The sequence below is a fragment of the Crotalus tigris genome, unplaced genomic scaffold, assembly GCF_016545835.1.
Source record: "Crotalus tigris isolate CLP2741 ecotype Arizona unplaced genomic scaffold, ASM1654583v1 scf7180000017550.10884619, whole genome shotgun sequence".
Lineage (NCBI taxonomy): Eukaryota > Metazoa > Chordata > Lepidosauria > Squamata > Viperidae > Crotalus > Crotalus tigris.
The window spans coordinates 3531109-3553494 of record NW_024096468.1 but is presented as its reverse complement, the minus strand read 5'-3'; the positions used below and the strand labels follow the sequence as shown (position 1 = coordinate 3553494).

The following is a 22386-nucleotide window of genomic DNA, read 5'->3' as shown; positions in this document are numbered from 1 at the left end:
ATATACTTTTTTCCCCCCTCCACCTAGTTATGGTTGAGATGCTTGCCTGGGAGTTTAAGGTGCAAGGAGTGTCCAATGACTTTTAAGGGTCTAGGATAAAGCTTTCAGAAAATGTTATGTTGCAAGTTTATTCAGAAAAAAAATCCAAAAGTTCAGAAACGGTAAATGTTAAGTTAGTAAAACATACAGGAGACTGCTTGTTCAGGATCAAACTTACTTCCCATTATGGAATAATATGAATACCAAAAAAAGCTAGTCCTGCTATTGTACACCTTTATTTTCATATTTTCAAATCTATGATGGTTATTCCCTTTATTATATGTCCCACCTTTTCCTCTAAGAAAGACATCAGACTTTTTAAAATTCCTACAGGGAATATGGGAATTCTAATTCAGTCCTGCAGGAAGGAAAAGAGTTGCAATAGGGAAGAACAAAAGGCAGAGAAAGAACCAGAAAGAATTTAAAAACAACGTTAAGGATGCAAGATTTTTTTCAAAAAGTTATACACAGAGAAATAGAAAATTGTTTTTTTTTTCCCCGTACTTCCTCCCAATTCTCAAGATAAGAAACCATGAATCCAATTATAGGTTAAAAGAAAAGGGAAAAAGAACAGGTTTGGTTAGCTTTGTGCGAGTGCCTTTGGTGGTTATTAGGAAGTCATGCATTGAATAGACTATCACTCACTGCCCGCAGGAGGAGATGCAGCAGCAGCAGCAGCAGCAGAAGTGGTGGGAGTGGAATTGACGGAGGAAAGAGCTACATGGGTTGGGCTAGAAACATTTTTTACATCGTGGTGTTGGCTCACGATGGAAGGCTGTCTCCTGAGGGCTCCCTGTAAAGAGGAGGCGCCGGTCTGGAATGTGTAAACTACGTCCATCTGCAAAGAATCAGAGAGTGAGATAGCTTTGTCCCACAATCAAAAGAGGAAAAGGAACTAGGACAGTGGAAGGACAGACAAAGGATACACATACATACCATAAGGAACAAAAGTGGAAGGGGAAAATGGAGAAACCCAGTACATCCCCCACAGTTTCAGCAGTTAATCCAAAGGGAAAGCTGTTAAGCAAAGAGATTCCAGCCTTTTTTCTTCAGTTCCCCAATTCAACCTGCTGTCTACCAGAGTTGAGCTGTCTGCATATGTGAATATGAATTTTTTGGGGAGAAAACATTTCTGCTGTGGCTCAGCTTACTTCTGTAAGAAACCCTAGGAATATATTTAGACTTTTAGGAGAATGTAACTGCATACGTGTGGCTACACCTTATTATGCAGAGTGAAGCAGCAGGGCAAAAGAATTTGAAACAATGGTGCTCTGCAAGTGGGATGTGGAGAAAATGTGCATGTAAGCAAAATCCTGTATGGTGCAAAAGTGCAGCATGCACATCTGGAAACATCAGTGGGCTAACACATTTCCAAATGTTTGTTCTAATACAAATGTTCTTAAAAGATACCAATATCAGCCCAAAACACGCAATATAAAAGTGATGTGTGCTAAGTTTATCTCTAAGGGACAAACTCTGAGATTGTAGTGGGACATTTCTTTTTAGCCAATGTTAGGAAATGAGTAATATAGTAACGAAGCAGAATTAATCGCAGCTGACCAAGTCATCCCAAAGCAATAAAGACGTATTAGCATGCAAGGGTTTCATAGTAGAATATTTTTTTTCCACCTTATTATTCCAGATTTTGAAAATGCAGGCATAGAAATGCTGCTGTCTTGATACAACCCCCGGTGTTCTAGGTTACTAGCAAACAGTTTTGTCTCGAATGGAAAGTAAGAAGGGAAAACATGGTGCATTCTGTAGTTCAATCATGTAAGCAGTAAAAAAAGAATCCCAGCTACATTTCTTGGGGAGGATGAGAGAGAAAGAGAGAGATAAATATAGGCTGTTTTGGGAAAACTGCAATTCTGTAAGCTTTAGTTTTCAGATTCAAGGCTGCTTTGCATGCCATATTATTAATAACAATCACCACAACCACCCCTCTAAGATGTGAAACTGTTAGTGTTTGCCATAGCTGGCAGTGTTTTTGTCAGTGGGCATGGAAAGCTCCATCAATGGACTGATCGTTTCACAAAGTAGACATGTTCACCCCTTCTTCCTCCTTATTAGTTTGATAGGGGATTTTTTTCCTATTTTTTAATACCACCATCATAAGAAATTAACTCAGTTTTACAAACTCCAATTTATATCTATTTGTACCTACCATCCACAGATGAATAGAAAGAGGAGGGTATATACTTCTGCATGGTTCTCCTTCCAAAGATTTTGAGCAAATCAGCTTAAAAGTACTAAACCAAGCTATGTGTTCAAGCATTCTGTAGTTCTGATCTTGAAAGCATTTTGTGCACTTCAGGTCTCACAATTACCTCTGTGGGATATCTCAGGCAGAATGTGACATGCAAATGTGACTTTGCCTTGCTAATAAAAGACAGTACCAGAGTTCAGTGAACACATGCACCCTAGCATATTTTCAGTGGATTCATTGCCTTCATCTTTTGCTTTTAATTTGTACCCATAATCATACATTTTGTTTTATTTTAATCATTTATTGTACAAAGACCCATTTTCAAGATGGCATACATTAAAATTCCCAGGCATAAGTAAATTCAAAACAATGTTCCTTCTTTTAGGACCTAGTTTTCTACTCTGGAGATAAACTCCTACAGCAGTGTTTCTCAACTGTGGCAACTTTAAGATGTGTGGACTTCAATTCCCTAGCCAGCCATGGAGAATTCTGAGAGTTGAAGTCCCACGCATCTTAAAATTGCTACGGTTGAGAAACAGTGTCCTATAGTAATGAATGGCATATTCTCTTCAGAATCCTTTGGCGTGGGGCAGCTTTAACAAATCCTAATAATAATAATGACAAACTATAATATTTATCAAGGAGAAGAGAATGCTAATATTAATTTAGCTTTTGGCATTTCACTCACAAAACTCAGTGCTTCTCAATCCTCAAACTGCCCTCTTTTCCCTGCTTCTTATTGCTTATTATACCAGTAATCTCTTCTAGGTAGTGGAACTATGTAGTCCTAGAACATCCTTTGGCAGGGAGCAACAGGAACAAAAGCTTCCTTTCTAAGATTTGAAGGCTGGATAATGGCTGAGCAAAAAAATCTAAGCGGCTTATTGCCTTTATTGTCAGCCTTGCATTAGCATCTCATAAAAACTAGCATGATTGCATACCCTTCTCTCACATTTGCTTATCTCTTAGAATAGATCTGTTGTGAGGCAAGTTTAGGGAGAACTTTCCCCAATGCAAGGATGGAGTCCTAGAAGTACTCCTCAGCTGAATGCATCCAGTTAGCTCCAGCTGCACAAACGCTGCTAGTTTAAACATATGGCTAATTGATCTCAATAGCTTCAGCAACAGGGATGTCATATTCTTCCAATGTATGTCCTTAGACAGGTCTTGCTTAAGCAAAGCAATAGCACTACTACAAGAGAGAACAAATCGGTGCCATACCTGAGTCTGTATTCTGTTCAGACCACGGAACCACAGGATCTGTCCACGTCGAAGCTCCATTTCAGCATGGTCAATTTCATCTAGGCCTTCAGGCAACTCATCTTCTGGAATATCTTCTTTGGTAATCCCATGACCAGCTTCTTTCAGGAACTTCAGTTGATTTGTTGGAACAGTGCTGATCAACTATAGAAATGGAATGCTCAGAATTAATTCTTCTGAATTATTCTGGTTTGATTTATTGCTCAGTAAGCCTGAATATCTAGTCAGGTGCTTATTCCCAACAGTTCTGTGCATTTGAAACATGCCATCCTCAGTTTGATTAGCATTGTTACATTTTTTTATTTACTTTCTAAATCATTTCTAGTCTGCCTTTTGGACTGATTCAGGATTTCCCGTGAAATAGCAAACTGGCTAAAAGCCTGTTCCATATGTATTTGTTTCTGTAAAGAATTTCAGCTTCAAAAGAAAGACAAATGTAAAGGCTTAGAAGAGAAATGAAGGAAGTATTCGGGTGATAAATAAAAGCAAACTATGTTTTCATATTGAGAATCTAATAGCATATGATTTTCCAGAATTACTGGTGAATTTATTCTCAATTGAAAAACTCCACCTTGGGGCTCAATTGGAATATTTGAGGATATGAATCATTTCACATAGTTATACAAAATAACTCCAATTTTATCTTGTAAGTAACAGATAGCTTGGAACAGCTATCCTTCAATTTTTATACAACTTCTAATTCTGTGATACACTTCTCAACTTTAAAAAAAATATGCCACAAAGCATTAAAATTGTATTTCAACATAAAATATGTACAGGAAGTTATGACTAAAATGAAAATGATACTCAGTTACAATCTCACATTGAATTTAGTTATGTTGGCAACTTAATTGATAATATTGTTACTTAAGCAGTTAAAGGAGCATTTGCAGAGAAATGAGATTGGCAACAACTGAATAATATGTGGGAACAAAACTAGTTCTTTAAATAAATGTGGAATGTTCACTTTCTTACCTGTCCCCAAAGTAGCTCTCCTACACCAATGAAAATACACCAAAACCACTGACTCAAGGTAAGTCCAGAGCAACTAAATGGTTTACCACCAAACTCCACAATAATAATCTGAAATATTGGGAGAAAAAGAGAACAATGGGGAAAATATCAATAAAGAGGAATCGGACCAATCAGTTATATCCTGGTACAGTGTATTCTTTATGCAATTTAAAAACAGTACTAGCCTAATCTTTCACAATCCGTTGTCCTTCAGATCTGTTGGAATGTAAACTCCCTATATTCCCAGCCAGTTGACTTTAGAAATAGAAAATTGCAGTGTATCCAGCAAAACCAGGTTGGCTATAAGACTGATGTAGGCAAACTACTGTCCAAAGCAGTAAGCTGAAATGCATATAATGAAATTGAGCCTGTCAATTCTAGTGGGTGAATGGTAGAACCTATTTATAGAAAAGAATTTAAATGAAAGAAAATATCTGCATAAGCCTGTCTGCTGACTCTAAAAATTGCAAGCCTTCAATCAATATTGTTAACTGAAACAGATGAAAACATGGCTACAATCCAGAACTTCAAATGAAGTTATGAGAGGAAAGGGAACATAAATTTACATTCATAGGGATGAGATAATTTTTTGGACTTTATTTGTTGACAGACAGACTCTTCTAATAAATACTACCACTAAGTGGGATGGAGGTTTTCTCAACTGAGTGAGCTCAGAAATAAAATCCTTTTCATGTAAGAAAAAAAATGCAATATATCTAACAGATTAAGTACCGTAATAACAAATACATAAAGAAGCAAAAACTGTTAGAAAATTCAGACATACCAAAGTTATAAATTGGAAGTTCATCTTATAGGAATATTTGCTAGAAATAACATTTAGCTCTTAGGCTGCATTCTAAGAAGCAAAGTTATTAACACTATAACTAATCAATGTGTGGGCAACAGGAGGATTAATGTCCTTCACATCCAGACTAAACCATGAAAGTGGAAGTAGCAGATCTACTCAGGGAATTTATTGTAATGACTTTCAGTAGAGAATGAATTAGCCCAGGTTTGATGAACCAGATGAATTCTATTTCTGATCCAAAGCTACTGTGATTATCTCATACCATAGTCATGAACAACAACAACAACAAAAAACCCAACAAATTTTCATGAAGGATTAGACTTTCTAATACCAAAGGGATGAATCTTCTCAGTCCTGCTGTCACTTGTTTAGAACATGTTAGACTGGCTCCCATCCTGTTTATTTTTCAGAAAGCCACCAAAATGTGGCTTTTCCTAAGACCATACACTGTAAGTCAGTATTTCTCAACTGTGGCAACTTCAAAATGTGTAGACTTCAACTCCAAGAATTCCCAAACCAGCCTTGCTTAAAGTTGTCAAGGTTAAAAATACACTACTCTAAGTGCTACAATTGTAAGGATATTATTAGCCTTGTAAAGGGGCATGGTATTCAGTAAACATTACCATTTGGAGTATCTTTGGTGGGAGAATGACAGACAAATTTTCCATTCCACAATCTCTACTTTCCTGCAATCCCATCCAAGCCCATTTCATTTACCTGAGCAACAAAGGTTCCTAGCACCACTGTACAGAAGATTGGATTCCGGAAGATGGCCTCAAATACATTCCTTTCCCCATGAATTTTGCGGGCATTGATTTCATTGAACAGTTGCATCATGACGAAGGTGTTGAAGACAATTGTGTAATGCTCAGTGGGTGGGGAGTGGAGGGGGACATTCCGGCCACTGTCAATATCAAAAAATATTTCACCTATAGGAAAAGAGTTTGAACAGTACATGAACATATTGTTTCCATCTACAGATATCTTTTACAATAGCATTACACATTAAAATATGGCACATATACACACTGGAACAGAAGTTGTAGCAAGTGTCTTGCACTCCATGACCCTGAAAGGTATAATTTACATCATCAAGCAATTTTTTAAAATATTTTTAAATTAAAGCTTAAAAATACAAAGATTAAAAAACTGATTTTACAAGTTTTTTGCATGGTTGTTAAGCAAATTACCATGGTGATTAAGTGAATCAGCCAGTTGTTAAATGAATCTAGCTTCCCCCATGGGCTTTGCTTGTTGGAAACCAGCTGGGAAAGTCATAAATGGTGAGAAGATAAGATAACTTTATTGTCATTTTTTTACTGTGGGCACAACGGCACACATTGAAAAATGAAATTTAGTTGCCTGTTCTCAAAGTGAAACACATACATGACACACACCTAAACACACTATATACAACATATGAATAGACCCACACCCCTACATATATGTAACAAATAAATATTAAATACTGTCCATCTTGAATATACAGTATAACGGAAGGAGGAAGCTTGAGAGTTCACAAGGTTGATGCTGTATGGAAACAGATCGTGAAGAGGATGTGTAGTGTCCCAGATAATCTTATGGGCCGTGCACAAGCAACACTTCTATGCTATGTCCTGGATGGGAGGGAGGGAACTGCCAATGATCTTTTCAGCCATCCTCACCACTCTCTGCACCGCCTTCCTGTCTGAAGCAGTGATGCTTTCAAACCAAATTGTGATGCTGTATGACAGGATGCTCACGATCATCCCCCTGTAGAAAGTGGTAAGGATAGGAGAAGGAAGATGTGCCTTTCTCATGCGATGGAGAAAATGCAAATGCTGCTTGCCCGCTTCACCAGTGTCTTGCTGTTGAACAACCAAGCCAGCCTACTAAATGGGCCTGGAAAAGACCTCTGGAGCCTGAATCGGGCCACGGGGGGTACGCAAAAGCCTCCCCGGCTTCAGATGTGGGCCGCAGCGGCCTGGAAAAGGCCTCCAGAGCCCAGATTGGGCCGCAGGGGGATCGCGAAAGCCTCTCTCGGTCTCACATCAGGGCCACAGTGGCCTAGAAAAGGCCTCCAGAGCCCAGATCAGCTGCGTGGGATGCGCAGAAGTGTTCCCCTGCCTCAAATCTGGGCAGCAGCAGGAACTATGGCAGAAGGAAGATGGATCTTTTCCAGGTGAGTCCGGCACAGCAGGAAGGGAGGGGAAAACATGTGGTATCTTAGTGGGTTGGGGAGGCCTTAGGGGCCAGTTTCAGCACTAGGGCCTCCATGACCTTCCCCACCCTGAGATACCTCAAGTTCGCTTAACATGCTGTGTGTGTTTTAACGAGAAAGGGAGTGGTCTCATACCTCAAACAAGATTCACTCTATCAGTTTTTGATTTACAAGTGGAATGGGCAGGCTCCATTACACTCGTAACTCAAGGGCTACCTGTATTTCTTTTCGTTTTCTATCTTTTCTCAGCAACTCCTTCATTAGTATAGCACACCTCTTTTGTAAGGCTAATATATGCAAGGTGTCCAAATCACTCTTTTAATGTATTAGTGGTGTATCCTTCTTAATTACTAAGAAATCAGCCAGTTTCATTTGTAGGTCTTGTGTAGCACCTTTTTCCATATCATTCTTGTATTTGTCATTTTTAAATCTGTATCCAAGGCAATCTGGTTCTCGGTTGTTAGTTGTCTTCTAACTCCTCTTTTAAACTCATTGAGAGTAGATAATTTTTAGATAATTTTTTTGAGTGCATTGGTGCCAAATATTCTTGAATTCTTCCAAAGTCAAAATACTTTCCTCCATTCTTTACTAATGTGCCTCTTCTCCTTTAATTATAATCTTTACCAGCTTCTGATTGCCTCTAGTTTCCAGACTTCAAAGTCTCCTCCTATCATGTTTTTCCACAGGAGGATTGCTTACACTTAGGTTCAAAATCTTCATATATTTTTAATAGGATTTTAAACAATCAACAGGAAGGATTCTTATAATTAGTTTCTAAATCTTATTTCCAATCCATCTGGCCCCTTTGTTCATTTAAAACTTTTCAAAATTATTTTACTCATCCTTTTTCTTTTTATTTCAGCATGAAAAAAATGTTTTAAAGTTCTTAAACTTATATAAATCTTCTTTTCCCAAGGACTCACCCAGTGTGATGAAATTTGTCTGTTCTAAAGATTTTTAGTTTTCAAAAAGCAGTTATCAAGCAGTTTCCTGAAGTGATTAAAAGAGGAAGTGACCAAATTCAGTGTTTGCTTGAAGGTTCCAAACTGCATCTTGAACAAAACTGACTTTCCCTCAGCATCTAGAGCACTTAACCATTGAAAGCTGCAATCTTAGTCTCCTCATGGGGGGTGCATCTATGTGAAGCACTTATGAGCGATTCCAGGTTTTCCTCTTTAATTGAGGTGCCAATCTGTTTGCTGGCTCATTGCAAAAAGTGAAGCCATCTTCAGGAGGGGAGGATGCTAGCAATCATGAAGAAGGCACGAGACCTTCCTTTTAAAGAGGCCCTCCTTGGATACAGCAATGTAGGGTGAGTTTAAAAAATTAAAGATTTAAAATTTATTATATTGTCATTTTGCAATTTTGGACAATCCAGATTCGTTTTGCAGTAACCTAAAGACATGTTAACTAACTATTAGATAATTCAAATAATACTCCTTCTTCACCCTGACTTTCAACCCTCCCCACTGAAAAAAAGGGAGATTGGGAAGAGAGTTTGAGAAAAAAAAACTATCAGCAGTTTTCAGACTGGAATTGCTTATTATGTTCTATGTAAGTTTATTAGGTGAGTGAGGGAATAAATTATGCTTGTGTATAATTTCTGAATATGTCTTCAAGAAATGTAAAAAAAATCCCACTGCTAAAAGTAGAGCCAAACTTCAGCTTCATCACATGACTTTCTAATTGTGCCAAAAAGTTTCTTTTACTGGATCACTTGTATTCCAGAAAGAAACTGAAATTGGAAGAAATGTCCAATGATAAAGTTGAAGCAGAAAATCCGAAATCTCCATCATTATACAATAACAATTATTTAGGTTAAAAAAAGACTTAAGAAACTTAAAACTATCCTTCCCCTAAAAATATTCCTAATATATTATCAATTAATACTTTAAGACAACAGTCCTCAACCTTGAGATTTGGTGGCCTGGTTGGGGGGGGAGGGGAACCTGACCATGCGAATGGTGGGCTGGTGTGCATATGCACACAGCTCAACATACACAAGTTGGGCTGCACGTGTGTGCATATGCATGCAACCCGGTTCCAAATAAGCCACAAACCAGGAGTTGGCCTTGGCCCAGGGGTTGGAGACCCCTGCTTTAAGATATTAATATAACACCTGAAAGTAATATATAATGCTTGATGTAATATTCATTTTTAAACATTCATATTTTCCTTAAAGATTAAAAAAAATCTGTGGTACTTTTAATGGTTTTATTTATGGTAATGTCAGTCTGAAATAAATAATAAAATATAATGTATTTATATAATAAAGGAGAATATTTGCAATTCGGGGTTTAAATGAGGGGTCCTCTCTGAGCTGCACTGATGTTACTTAGTTCACATAACAAAATGTCTGCAAGAAAACAATGAAGCTCAAAGAGTACCAAGGACCCCTTATATTTATATCCACAGTGAAGAATGTTTCCTTGATAGTTATTCCCAGATATTTAACATAATCAAAATAATGAGAACCCTAATATTTAGAAATTACCATGGAAATCTTAAGCTTATAGAAAATATATAGTATAGTCCTACTTCAGTTGAATAATATCAGATAATTTATCAGACAGTTGGACAATATTATTCTTTAACATATCTTTAAAAAAAGAAAAGAAACCCCCCCTTTTATTTTTCCACATATTAAAGCAAAATTAAAAAAATAAAATAGACAATTGTTTATAATTTAATGTAATACAGCATAACTAGGCAGCAATTTAGTATAACTAGAAAGTGCTTTTTTGCTATTGCTTGCTCTTCTTTCAAACAAGTCTTTGTTGTGATCCTGTCTTACTCTTAGCCTTCCTGCCAACTTCCTTGTCTTCTGCCAGCCTAGCCTTGCCAAATTTTGAATTCCAAAAAGTCTCAACATCACTAATTAATATATTCAAACTAAATCAGTAAAAAAAAAAGAATACAGTTTATACTGAATTCACTTTCTATGTTCAAATGGCTCCTCATTTAAGCAATGTTAGAATTACCTAAGAGGCTGCTGGAGAAATAGACTGTTCCCTTAATGACAATTCCTTTCTTTATGCTTCAATTAAAGTTTGTAGATAATTATTTGAAAACCTTCATTACCAAAACAAAACAGCTTTTAAAATGGAAATGATGAGCTATAAATATATGTATTTCTCAGCCACAAAACTAAAGAGAACAGACTCTGACTTAGAGTCATAGTGAGATTCTTAAAGACTTCAACAGCAAGCAAACTGCAACTGCAGTTGTTCTTCACGGCAATTTTTTCATACTGCCCACTGAATTTCTGCTGGTTCTGTAGCAGTTGAAAAGCACAAAGCCTCTATCAGGAAAAAAGCAAACAGAGTAATCCAGATGTTTTCCACCTTATGCATCTGGCTTACTGATGAATGGAAGAATTCAGTTTAACAATACAAACATAAATCTTTCTGTTAGGATGAAATATTTTTCACTGGAAGATATTAATGGTTCACAACTGAAACTGTACTGAGTTCTAAAAACACACAATAGGGTATGGAACATCCAGTTTGTGTGGAGTCAAATTTATCAGGAGGAACCTCTTCAGCCTTCTCATTGCCACTAAGTGCAACATAAAACTTGATCCTTCTAAATTTCATTTTGCAGATTCTTTCCATTTACTAACTTGACTATTCCTATCATAAGCATGCTACAATTTAATTTCATTCATACTAATTAAATTGATAACTACTGTTTTACCTGATAATTTAAAGAACTATAAGCTTCTATAGCTGGTGCTGAATATTAATATAAATTCTGTTATTAATCAGGTACAATAAGGAAATAGGCAATAAACTTCATCACGTAAGCAGTACTGGTAATCAAAACATTTTTTCCTTGGCTTGCACTCATGACAATTTAAGGCATAAACATTTTGCGGTATTAAAATGATATATATCATTTATCTTTATACTAGTTATCCAATAACTACTAGTTATCCTTCAAGAACATGAAATCTGTATTCAGCATTATTGAAAGATTAAAATATGTTTAATGAAAGAGGACAGAAGTCAATCAGGTGTACCCACTGGATCTTGAAGTATCTTTATTTCTTGGCATAGATATGGTGGCTATTTCAGAGAGGATGCAATCAAATATGAAAAACCACATGACCTTTTTTTTTGCTTCATTTTCTCAAAAGCACTAGAAGAAGAAACATATTTTAGAAACCTCTCATAAACTGAATTAATCAGCTGAGAGCTATTATGGAGATCTTTTATATAGTTTTTTCACTATCTTGGAAGAACAAACAGATAGAATATAATTCGGGCCACAGATTTGGGTTGCAGAAACAGAACACTGGATGACAGCAGTTTTCTTTCTCTTTTACAGCTGAATGATCATCTGGATTTTTGCAACCCAGTTCTTTTAGCCTTATACAATCCAAGAACAGAAAAATGATCCCAGATTATCTGGCTGTTCTGTACATTGCCCTCTAGTCTCACCTGCAAAAAGTAATGTGAAAATAATGGTGAGCTGGTACACGGCATGTCCCAGAATGTTCTTCATCATGGTTCGGGAAATTAGTGGCTTGTTGCGACCATATGGCCTACGCAGGAGCAAAGACTCTGAAGGGGGTTCTGTGGCAAGAGCTAATGAGGCAAAGGTGTCCATGATCAAGTTCACCCACAACATCTGGACAGCCTTCAGAGGTGAATCCTGCAGAGAAAGAAAAAAATCCTTTCAAAAACTAATATAATGTAAACATAGTCCATGGCTATATTCTTCCCCTTACCCCAGTTCTTTAACTTGGGAGTTGACTGGTGCTGAATTCATACATTTGAGTTACTATGATAATCCAGGAATACTAGTATTTGCAGTCCAATATTACTATTAATACGATGATTAAATATTTTGTTAGGTTAGTGTTACAGTATGTCCAAGATTTGTTGCATCTCTTTTGTGCAGCTTGAACACTCTTCTTCAAGTTGTTCACATTTATAATTTCAACTGAATAAAGAAGAGTAGCAATTCTGTAATTCCGGTACTGTAAAGGTCTTTGGGTAGATTGATGCAAAAAGAACTGTAGTCTTCTGATGAAAATATAAATAGTTTATAACCATTAGCGATAGTAATCCATTATACACTGAATTATTGTCTCCATCAGTTCTATTTGTGACCCGCCTGTGATATCTAATTGGCCACTGTTAGAAAAGCTAAATGAATAGACTTTTGATTTCCTTCTGGAAAGTAAAGTTCTTGTTCATCTAATTCTCTTCTTAGCTTTGAACTTTTTAGCTTTATATGCATCAAAACATTTTGATTGTTGTATTTGAAGACCTCCAATGGAATCTAGATCATCTCATATTCATTAAAAAAAATCCCAACTCTTTTAGCTGTGGTTACCTGTGTGATACAAGCACCCGTGAATGCCACAATCACAGCCACGACATTGACTGTCAGCTGGAACTGCAGGAATTTGGAAATGCTATCATATACATTGCGGCCCCACATCACTGCCTTAACAATGCTTGTAAAATTATCATCTGTCAGGATAATGTCTGAAGCCTCCTTAGCCACATCTGTGCCAGCAATGCCCTGAGAAAATAAAGAGCAAGCGGAGGAAAGACAATTAGTCGGAAAGGAAGCATTACATTTGTTTATGTTCAATTTTAAGACTTGCAGCCACAAAATGGTCAACATCAGTTCATTTCAGATGTAACACTGCAGTGTAAATTATATGAAACATTTCATTATTTTTCTGAAAGATCCAAATGAACAAACACAAGACTCTTTGACAATTAAAATACCTAATCTGTATAATCAGCTTAACTTTTCTTCCTTCCAGTTCAAAAACTCTGAGGAAAAGCTAGACATTGACTCTTTGCTTGGACTTGTTGATGATTAAGGAGGCTGTTAGGCTTATTGCAAAACTCAGTTACAGACGCGTGGTGGCAGTCAGTGACTAGAAAATCTATGCCTGTTAGAATAGGCCAGCAAATCTCAGAAGCATTAAGCAGGTTCCCTGTAGCGACCAATTTTCCCTATTGCTTTCCTGCTGTGTCCTACTGAGCCCAGGGATGGTGAAATTTTGTCTTGGGCTGCAAGATTTCTGCAATTGAAAAAGCTAAAACAGAAAATAGGACCCAGTGAAAAGAACTTTTAACATATATACAATGTTGCAGGGTTTTTTTTTTTTAGCCAGCCAGTGTTATCAGTTATCAGTTATCAGTTCCATCATGCAAAAATACACACCAACAAATAATTATCTGCTCCTTTTTTGTTTACAATGTAGTCCCTAGAATATGAGCTCATACCATAGCAAATCCAACATCTGCTTTCTTCAAGGCTGGGCCATCATTGGTGCCATCTCCAGTTACAGCTACCACCTGCCTCCGCTCCCCAACAGTACTGTCAATAATTCCTGAAAATGAGCCCAAGGTCAGTAGAGGATAAGCACAGAGCCACTAGATTTACTGGCAAAATTCTAGAAACAATTTATATGATTATCATGTAAAACCCTGACCAACCTAGGGCTATGATATCTAAAGGACTGTATAGTTTTTTAAGAGATTAATATCTTGTCCACTAAGACAAATTAATGAGACATCTTTTTAAATATGAGGGATATACAAAGGGCTTTATTTTTTTGTTACCATGCCCAGACTCAGGAATTCCCTGCTTATAAGAAGTTGATATAGCACATTCCCTTGCCAACATTCTGCTATCAAATGTGGATGGAATTATATTGCTCAGACTGGTGTTTAACAAATATTTGTTTTGTTTCTGATTTGCTGCTTGTTTTTAAAAAAAAGCTATTCAATTTTCACTGTGTAGGTTGCCTCAGGTATTGCATTTTGGAACTGGATCATACATGAATACATGTCAATTCAGCAAATCTGGCTTGTAAATGCAATGTATCTGTTCACAAATGCTATCTTTTTGGTTGATCATACCTTTCACAAGGGTGTGTTTGTCAGTTGGTGAAGAACGTGCCAAGACTCGAAGTTTAGGCCAGATTTTATCCAGTTGTTCTTGCTCCACCTGCAGAGCAAAACCCCAATAGAAGAAGCTAGGTTAGCTCTGAAAGGGGCTTTGGAACTAGTCTCTCCTCTCCACTTACAAAAGATTCTGAAAGCATCATCCACTTTCTCAAAAGAATTTCATCTAATGACCAATGATGAATGGCATAACAATTGCAGGTAGTATGGAGAAATCATTCTGTTAACATTAACATGGATCTGACATATTATCAGAGGATTGTAGAGTCAATACCTTAGAAATTAGCAATATATGAGGTCAGCTGCTCCAATATAGCAGGCCTTAGCAGATACTTGCAACTTTAGAGAGATGGGCAAAGAAGCCTTTGTATATCTACACTGCAGCCTTACAATACTATCAGTTTTCCCCCTTTTAATTAAAGATGAAATTAAATGAAATTAAAAACCTACAACCCCAACTGAAAAAAGGATAGTAAACAAATAAAACCTAGATATACAATGGTAATTAAAATAAACTAGACATGACAAAAAATAAAACTATTTAATGCTAAGGAAAAAAGGAAAACCGCTAATTAATAATTATAAACAGCAATGTAAAAATAAATTCAGTCCTTAAGTTTATTATTAAATTTGGAAATACAGAAACATACTGCTTGATCTTTTCATTTTTAAAGACTTGGACGCTCTCCAAAAATAGTTAACAGACTCATATCCAGGATCTATTCTTTAAAATCAATATTTTTTTTAATTACATAAAAATGATCTTCTTTGCCATGCAGTAAAACTCTTCCTAAGATGACAAATTTCCATGTTTTAGGGATGCAGTTTAGAATAAATACATCACTTAAAACAAAACCAGGGATCATATATTAGAAAAAAAAGGGGGGGGGAGTCAGAGTAAACAAAATATTGATTTGTTTTCATTTATATTTAAATGAAATGAAACAAAATAAAATACGGCTAATGAGATTATTCTCCATATTTTAAATATTTTTCCCTCCTGCCCCATTTGGTAACACGTTTTGGAGATCTCAGCTCTGACAGAAACTTGATCAGCTTCAATCCCTCATTCATATTACCTCTCCTTTCTCATTGCGGATCAGCCGATTAAATTCCTTCCCTTCCAAGCACAGGAAGTCCTCTCCAGGCAGCAGGATCCCACACTTAGTTGCAATGGCACGTGCTGTGTTAATGTTGTCGCCTGTAACCATCCTGACAGTGATACCAGCACGCTGGCACTTCTGAATGGCCTCAGGTACCTATTGGCAAGCCATGAAAAACAGAACCTATAAGCAAGGGACCATGAAGCAGGCAAAAAAAAAAAAAAAAAGGATGTCTGAAATAAGAAATAATGGATGGAAACTGTAATATTGTGGCTAGATTCTGCACAGCAGCACTGAGGATTCAGCAGAAACTAAATAAATATTTTAGATCTTTTTAATAATCTTTTATAATTAATTTTATTATGTGTTTTTTATTCAGTATTAGACCATACTCAATGTATTTTTATTGTCAGGTCAGTATGGCTCGGTCTCTCTGAAGGCAGATAGGTTTTGTTATACTGTCTGTAAAACTAGGCAGACTTTGGGCACTCATTGATTACATCATTAATTGTAATGTATTGCTATGCCTTCTTGTGTTCGGTTCTGTTTAGTTCTGGTTTATATAATAATAATAATAATAATAATAATAATAATAATAATAATAATAATAATAATAATAATAAAGTTGGAAGGGATCTTGGAGGTCATCTAGTCCAACCCCCTGCTCAGACAGGAAACCCTATACCATTTCAGACAAATGGCTGTCCAATTTCTTCTTAAAAACTTCCAGTGTTGGAGCATTCACAGCTTCTGGAGGCCGGTTGTTCCACTGATTAATTGTTCTGTCAGAAAATTCTCCTTAGTTCTAGGTTGCTTCTCTCCTTGATTAGTTTCCATCCATTGCTTCTTGTCTTGCCTTCAGGTGCTTTGGATAATAGCTTGACTTCCACTTCTTTGTGGCAACTCCTGAGATATTAGAACACTGCTATCATGTCACCCTTAGTCCTTCTTTTCATTAAACTAGACATACCCAATTCCAGCAACCGTTCTTTATATGTGTTAGCCTCCAGTCCCCTGGTCATCTTTGTTGCTCTTCTCTGTACTCTTTCTAGAGTCTCAAATCTTTTTTACATCGTGGTGACCAAAACTGGATGCAGTATTTCAAGTGTGGCCTTACATCTGAATGTTTTAATTTTATGTATTGGCCTATGGCTATAATAATAAACTGATTGAAACTTATATCGTAATGGCAAATTTATTCTTCAATCATGGATTGTGCCATGGCATCCTAATCTGTTTACAAGGAGGGACAACCAACACGGGTTTTCAGAAACAGAAAACATTTAGGAGAACAATTCAAAGAGCACTAAGGACTGATGTGGAGAAACTGAAAACCAGAGGTGGAGAGAGGAGAGTTCGGGGGCTGACATACCAAGTAAGAGCATCCGATCTACAACACTTGACTATCAATTCCACTTACCTGAACAATTATATCATGAAACCACAAGTCAATGGCATAAATTAGCTAATCAAATGTTGAACAAGAACCAAGGAGATCCAGGTTCTAGTTGCCCCTCGTGGAAATCTTTGGGGGCAACCATTATCTCTTACTAAGTTCAAATTAACTCCACTGGATTCTTAAAGCAGTTAAGATGAAAATGCAAATATGACACGATGTCCAGAAATTTCTTGTTTTTAAAAAGGAAAATATTCTGTATTTACTCAGTGTCTTAATGTAAATCTCATAACAATTTGTGAGAAGAAACCAAGTCTACAATTACTTAAAGGCAGTGTATTTTGTGTTTTGCAAGGATTTTGCAACTTGCAACGGAAGGTCAAACATTTCCATTAAGAAGTGAGAAGAATTACAACCCGAACTACGAACATGATAATCTGCTAAGTGCAGATTATTTTGAATGGCACTATATAGATGCATTAATAGAAAATGCTCAAGCATTAAATTGCTCTATATTTTTTCCTAATGGGCCTGTGAAACATGTTCTCCTGCCCACTACTCTGCCATGCCATAACTAATAATTTCATGATACCTGGGCAACACCCATGTATTTCAGTACATGCGTATACAACACAATATGCATGCTGGAGTGTGAAATGATTTCTAGAACAGACATCCTTCTTGCCTATAAGGATATATATAACTTCTTGCCTTTCTTCAAACATACAATGCTGTTAGGGGTCCATTTCATCCTTCTCTTGTGATGGGATGGCAGTATAGAGACAGATTAATTTCCACCTCTTGACTGCATCAGATCACCACTGCTTAAGTTAATTCATATAGATCAAACCATACAGTGATAGTAGTGCTAAGGACTGACTGAGAAGAGAAACACCATTAAGAAATCTGCAGATTGAATCACTGCCTCCAGACCAGTGCATGCAAGGCATCTGTGAAGCCATTTTCAATCTCAGATATTTCAGCATCTAATTATGGGAACAGTGTGCAGGGGGCCAATTCTGAAATGTAATCAAGTAGCAGTCATAGGATGGTTTATTGTGTTATGTCAGTTGTCTGCTTGTCACCCCATAGAAATTGTGAGAGAAAACAGAGCCTGGGAAGGATGAAGTAAATCAAAGATAATCAATTTCCCTCAGCAAGTATATTTTCTTTGTGGAATATATTTGCTGCTTTAAAGAGGAATTTGTATATTATAGTTGCCATTTTTAGGGCAGGTATATCTGGTGTTCTTTAATAGGTACACAGAATGCATAATTTTTAAGTGAAGCAGTAATCAGTCAAAACTGTTTTTCCTTTTCTAGATGTCTACATGTCTTTTCCTGACAGTTCCCAATACCTGCAACAATTGCAAAACAGGGTGAAATTCAAGGAGAGTAGCTTAGTCTTTGTCCTGCAAATCTTTGAAAGAAAAAGCTGGACCTTTCCACTATCTCCCTGCTAGATACTGTAGGTACCAAAGAGCAAAACCAGAACAGAACTGCAACTCTGCTATTAAACTCACAAGGGCTCTTCCCACAAACAGCAACCTTACTGATAACACAATGTTGTTATCGATGAAGACAAAGTCTCTGTAACTGAGAATTGAGCAATCTTTAACTGCTGGTAGAAAATGAGCAGAAAGTAGGGATGGAAGGGTGTGGAACATCCACTAAAGGCATTCACTGATACACAAACAGGAATAAGGAAAAACTAAAAAGATCAGGTAGTTGAAGAAAAAGAAAATCAAGGTTGCATTAAAAAGTAGATCCAAAGGAAAGCAATGAAAAAACAAATAAAGGACAAAGGAATTCCCTGCAGGAAAGTAAAAGGTAAAGGATAATAATAATAAAAAAGCAGAGCAAGTCAGAGAAGGGACTGGAAAAAATAAGATAACAGGTACACCACCAAAATGGTGACCTAAGAGCACAAAACGGGTGAGCAAAGGAACAAAATTGGAAACAGCAAAAAGAAAAAAAAAGGATGAATATGCATAGAATAAGATTATAATTAGAATAGAATAGCCATTTTATACTGTATGCTTGCTGGACTTCAATCGCTATAATCTTTAGGTAGCTGGAGGGTGCCAGATTGGGAAAGCCAAGTTAATATTCAATATTCTATATGCACATAGGAAAGAAAGTTATCCTGGTACCTCTGGACGAACAGGATCCTCTATGCCAACAACAGTGATGCAAGTAAGGTCACACAAAATCTCATTTTCAGCATCCCAGTCAGGTTCCACACCAGCAGGGAAATCCCGGTAAGCCAGACAAATAGTGCGTAGCCCCTGACAAGCCATTGGTTCAATCACTTTTTTCACCATCTCATCCCGGTCTTTCACTTTAAATAATCGAATTTCCCCATTTTTGTCCAAAATTTTTGTGCACCTTTATTAAGAGGTAAAAAAACAGAAGAATTAAGCACATATTTCAAAAATTATGTTCATACTTTATAAGCAAAGCTTAAGCTACCTGTATATAACCTATATATTAAACACATTACTTTTCAGGTAATTATTGTGTGAATTCTTTAAAAATGGAGGCTCAAGAAGGGTGATCAAAATGGATTTCTACAAACAGAATATGTACATATGGAAATACAAGGGATTTAACCCTTGAACTGCTAACTGAACCCACAAACCTACAAATCTGTAACTTAAATAATACTTCTCACAGATGATTTATAAGGAAGGGAAGACTTTGATTACTCCTTGTCAATGAGTTGGAAAAAGCATTGGAATATCCCAGAGTTCATGGAACTCTACACTGGAACAGCTTTAAAAAAAAAAAACTCTTAATGTTAATGCAAGCTTGAGAAGTTTGGGAAAATAATCCTGGCAGATGAGAAGGGTTGATTCCAAGATATCCTAAATGGAGGTCAAATATATGGCTGCATCTTACATTCTACTCATAATGACTGAATATTATTAAAATATTTTTGAATAAGGTTCAGAAATGGAAGAGAATAGTGCAAACCCTTTTCAAACTAGTCTGTAACTACAAAAGGTTAATGCAATAATAAAGCAAATTAAAGATGTTTCATCAGTTACTTATTGTTTCAACCATTTCTCAATTTACTTAGCTGAAAGTTTTCCTGAGTGAAACATCTGAAGGAATTAGGTGAAGAGTCTGAATTAAGCCTATTAAGCCTTTTGTAGAGAACTAGAAACACACAAGAAAGAAGATATGCTAACAGAATTCTAACTGAAAATAAAATAGAGAAGTTAATATGTTTTCCTTTCTGTCCTACCATAGGTCCTTTCAGATTTTTTATACTAAATATTCATACATTTTGTGAATTTTCCCAATTTAGAAACAGCACTTCTCCACTATCCATCTCATGGATGCTTCTTATTAAAAATAATGTCTCAAGAAGCATGAATAATACCAGCATTGAGAGGAACATTACTTGCGCAGGATGATCTCAGAGGCTCCTTTGCTGTACATGCGAAAACTCCCATCCTGGTTTTTTAGCACTGTACTCATAGATTTCCGTGCAGAATTGAAGGTGTAGACCTTATAGAGCTTTTCTTCAGGCACTTCACTACGAACAGCTTGATAATCCTGCTTCAAGTCCAGAACAAAGCCCAGAAGTCCACACTCTGTCTTATTACCAACTTGACGTGGGAGTCCTCCTTCTTTTTCTGGTGGCTAAAATCCCAAACCAAATATAGCAAGAGAAATATAGTAACTTCTTGGTCCATAGTGACAATTATTTAATCTCTAACAAAAAGATTAAAATTTCTGTGGTAATGAGATAGAAGTTAGACAAAATATCTGATTAAGATAATTAACGTAAGGAAACTTTTGTTGGTTTAGAAGTCTATTTAGCAGGCAACCCAGATTCCAAATGGAGTCTACAAAAGGGCATGGATGCAATGGGTTTCTTCAGTAATACTCCTCAGGAAGATGTTAAGATCCAGAAAAAAACAGAATTTAAGCTCTTTTACTATCCACCCATTCTGGATTTTTCCCGTGAATATTGAAAAATGTTTATGATCGTGAAATATTTATTCATATTTTATTTTAATTGAACAAGTAGTTAGGATATTAAAGATGCCAGTCCATGTTTCAAAGCACACTAACTTACGAAATAGAGTAATGTATGAAGCATAGAGAATCTGGCCACCTAAGTTGAAGAAAAAGCCAACTGTCAGGGATTCTTGAATTCCTACACTGAATAGAGCACTGCATCCAAATATTTTTTTTTCAACTCTAGGATGCGATGATTCTAAACCAATGGCCACGCTATCTTGAGGTAAAAAAAAAAAAAAAAGGACATCTCTCCAAAGTCAAATGAACTACAATGTTGTATTTACATTGTATTTACATCAATTCCAATATAAAAATCTGATTCGGAAGACCATTTCTTCTCAATATTTAAGCAAGGGAGAAGCTAATTTCCCCATTCACTCCTATCACAATCCTAATAAAAAAATAAACTCCGCTGAATGCATTTTTTAAATAAAAGAGGCATTTAGCACCCCACATTGCTTACATCCAATTCCAAATAGTTTTATTAGAAAATAACAAAAATGCAATAGAATTTGTGGCAGGTATTGAGCACTAAGAAATAAAATTTCAAAGAGAAAAATATATTACATTTTAAAAACCAACAGCAAGTTAACAAGATGGCTGCTGATTTTAGGGCTGTGTACTGATATATTATAGAGGACAGAGCCACCTGGGTGTGCATGGGTAAGAACATTACACTTACTTGCACTTTAATAAGTCTTTTCCAGAGATCATGCATGACCAACAAATGCAACAGATGTGCCCATGCACATTCTGAATTACCTTTCTCCCTCTAAATCCATAAAGTTGTTAATACTCAGGGGCATCCTTGCAGGAAAAGCATAGATGATGGAAACACTATTACACTGTAAGCTCTGTCCCTTTTATACATGATGTATTTGTACATATACATACACTAAAGGCATAGAGCTTGTATCACAACACTGGTTTTGTCTTTTTAATGAAATCTTGCAGATACCTCTGATAATTATCTTTTACCTTTCAGAAATTAAAGCCTTCATCTCTAAAAGTTTCATTTTCTATCTGTGAAAACAGAATATTAGAATTTTCTTATCTGATTGATTTGTCCATTGGATTTTTGAAAAGAGTTCATTCACTTGTTTTTCTCTCTCTCTCAGAAATCACTTCCAAATGTTCAGGAGGGAAGTATATTTTATTAATACATGCTGGTTATTGTGAATGTGAGATGAGGAGGAAGAGAAGAATTTTTTATCATTCATACACCCTCACACTCAACTCAAGGCAGTGAACATACCTAATACTCTGGCCTCCTATTTTCCTCACAACAACCAGCTAGGTTAAAAGTGAGTGACTAGCCCAAAGTCCCCCAGCCAGTTTTCATGTGTAAAAGAGGTCTAGAAGGCACACTCTTCTGCTTCTAGGCCAGC

At 36.4% G+C, this 22386-nt stretch overlaps 1 protein-coding gene across 7 annotated transcripts in view; it reads right to left on the bottom strand.

The window, feature by feature from the left end:
- ATP2B4 (ATPase plasma membrane Ca2+ transporting 4) overlaps positions 1-22386 on the bottom strand; it is a 172380-nt gene that overhangs the window by 15715 nt on the left and 134279 nt on the right. For 4 of the 7 annotated variants that reach the window (XM_039340443.1, XM_039340424.1, XM_039340415.1 and 1 more), the window contains 10 exons: positions 20373-20614; positions 19117-19351; positions 15545-15724; positions 14421-14508; positions 13782-13888; positions 12871-13062; positions 11970-12183; positions 6045-6256; positions 4481-4588; positions 3467-3649 (listed from right to left, as the gene is read on the bottom strand). In XM_039340443.1, the coding sequence (XP_039196377.1) occupies positions 3467-3649; positions 4481-4588; positions 6045-6256; positions 11970-12183; positions 12871-13062; positions 13782-13888; positions 14421-14508; positions 15545-15724; positions 19117-19351; positions 20373-20614 (1761 nt within the window). Of the gene's footprint in view, positions 1-684; positions 878-3466; positions 3650-4480; positions 4589-6044; positions 6257-11969; positions 12184-12870; positions 13063-13781; positions 13889-14420; positions 14509-15544; positions 15725-19116; positions 19352-20372; positions 20615-22386 lie in introns of all 7 variants that reach the window. The other 3 variants (XM_039340462.1, XM_039340453.1, XM_039340472.1) reach the window with 2 other exon arrangements.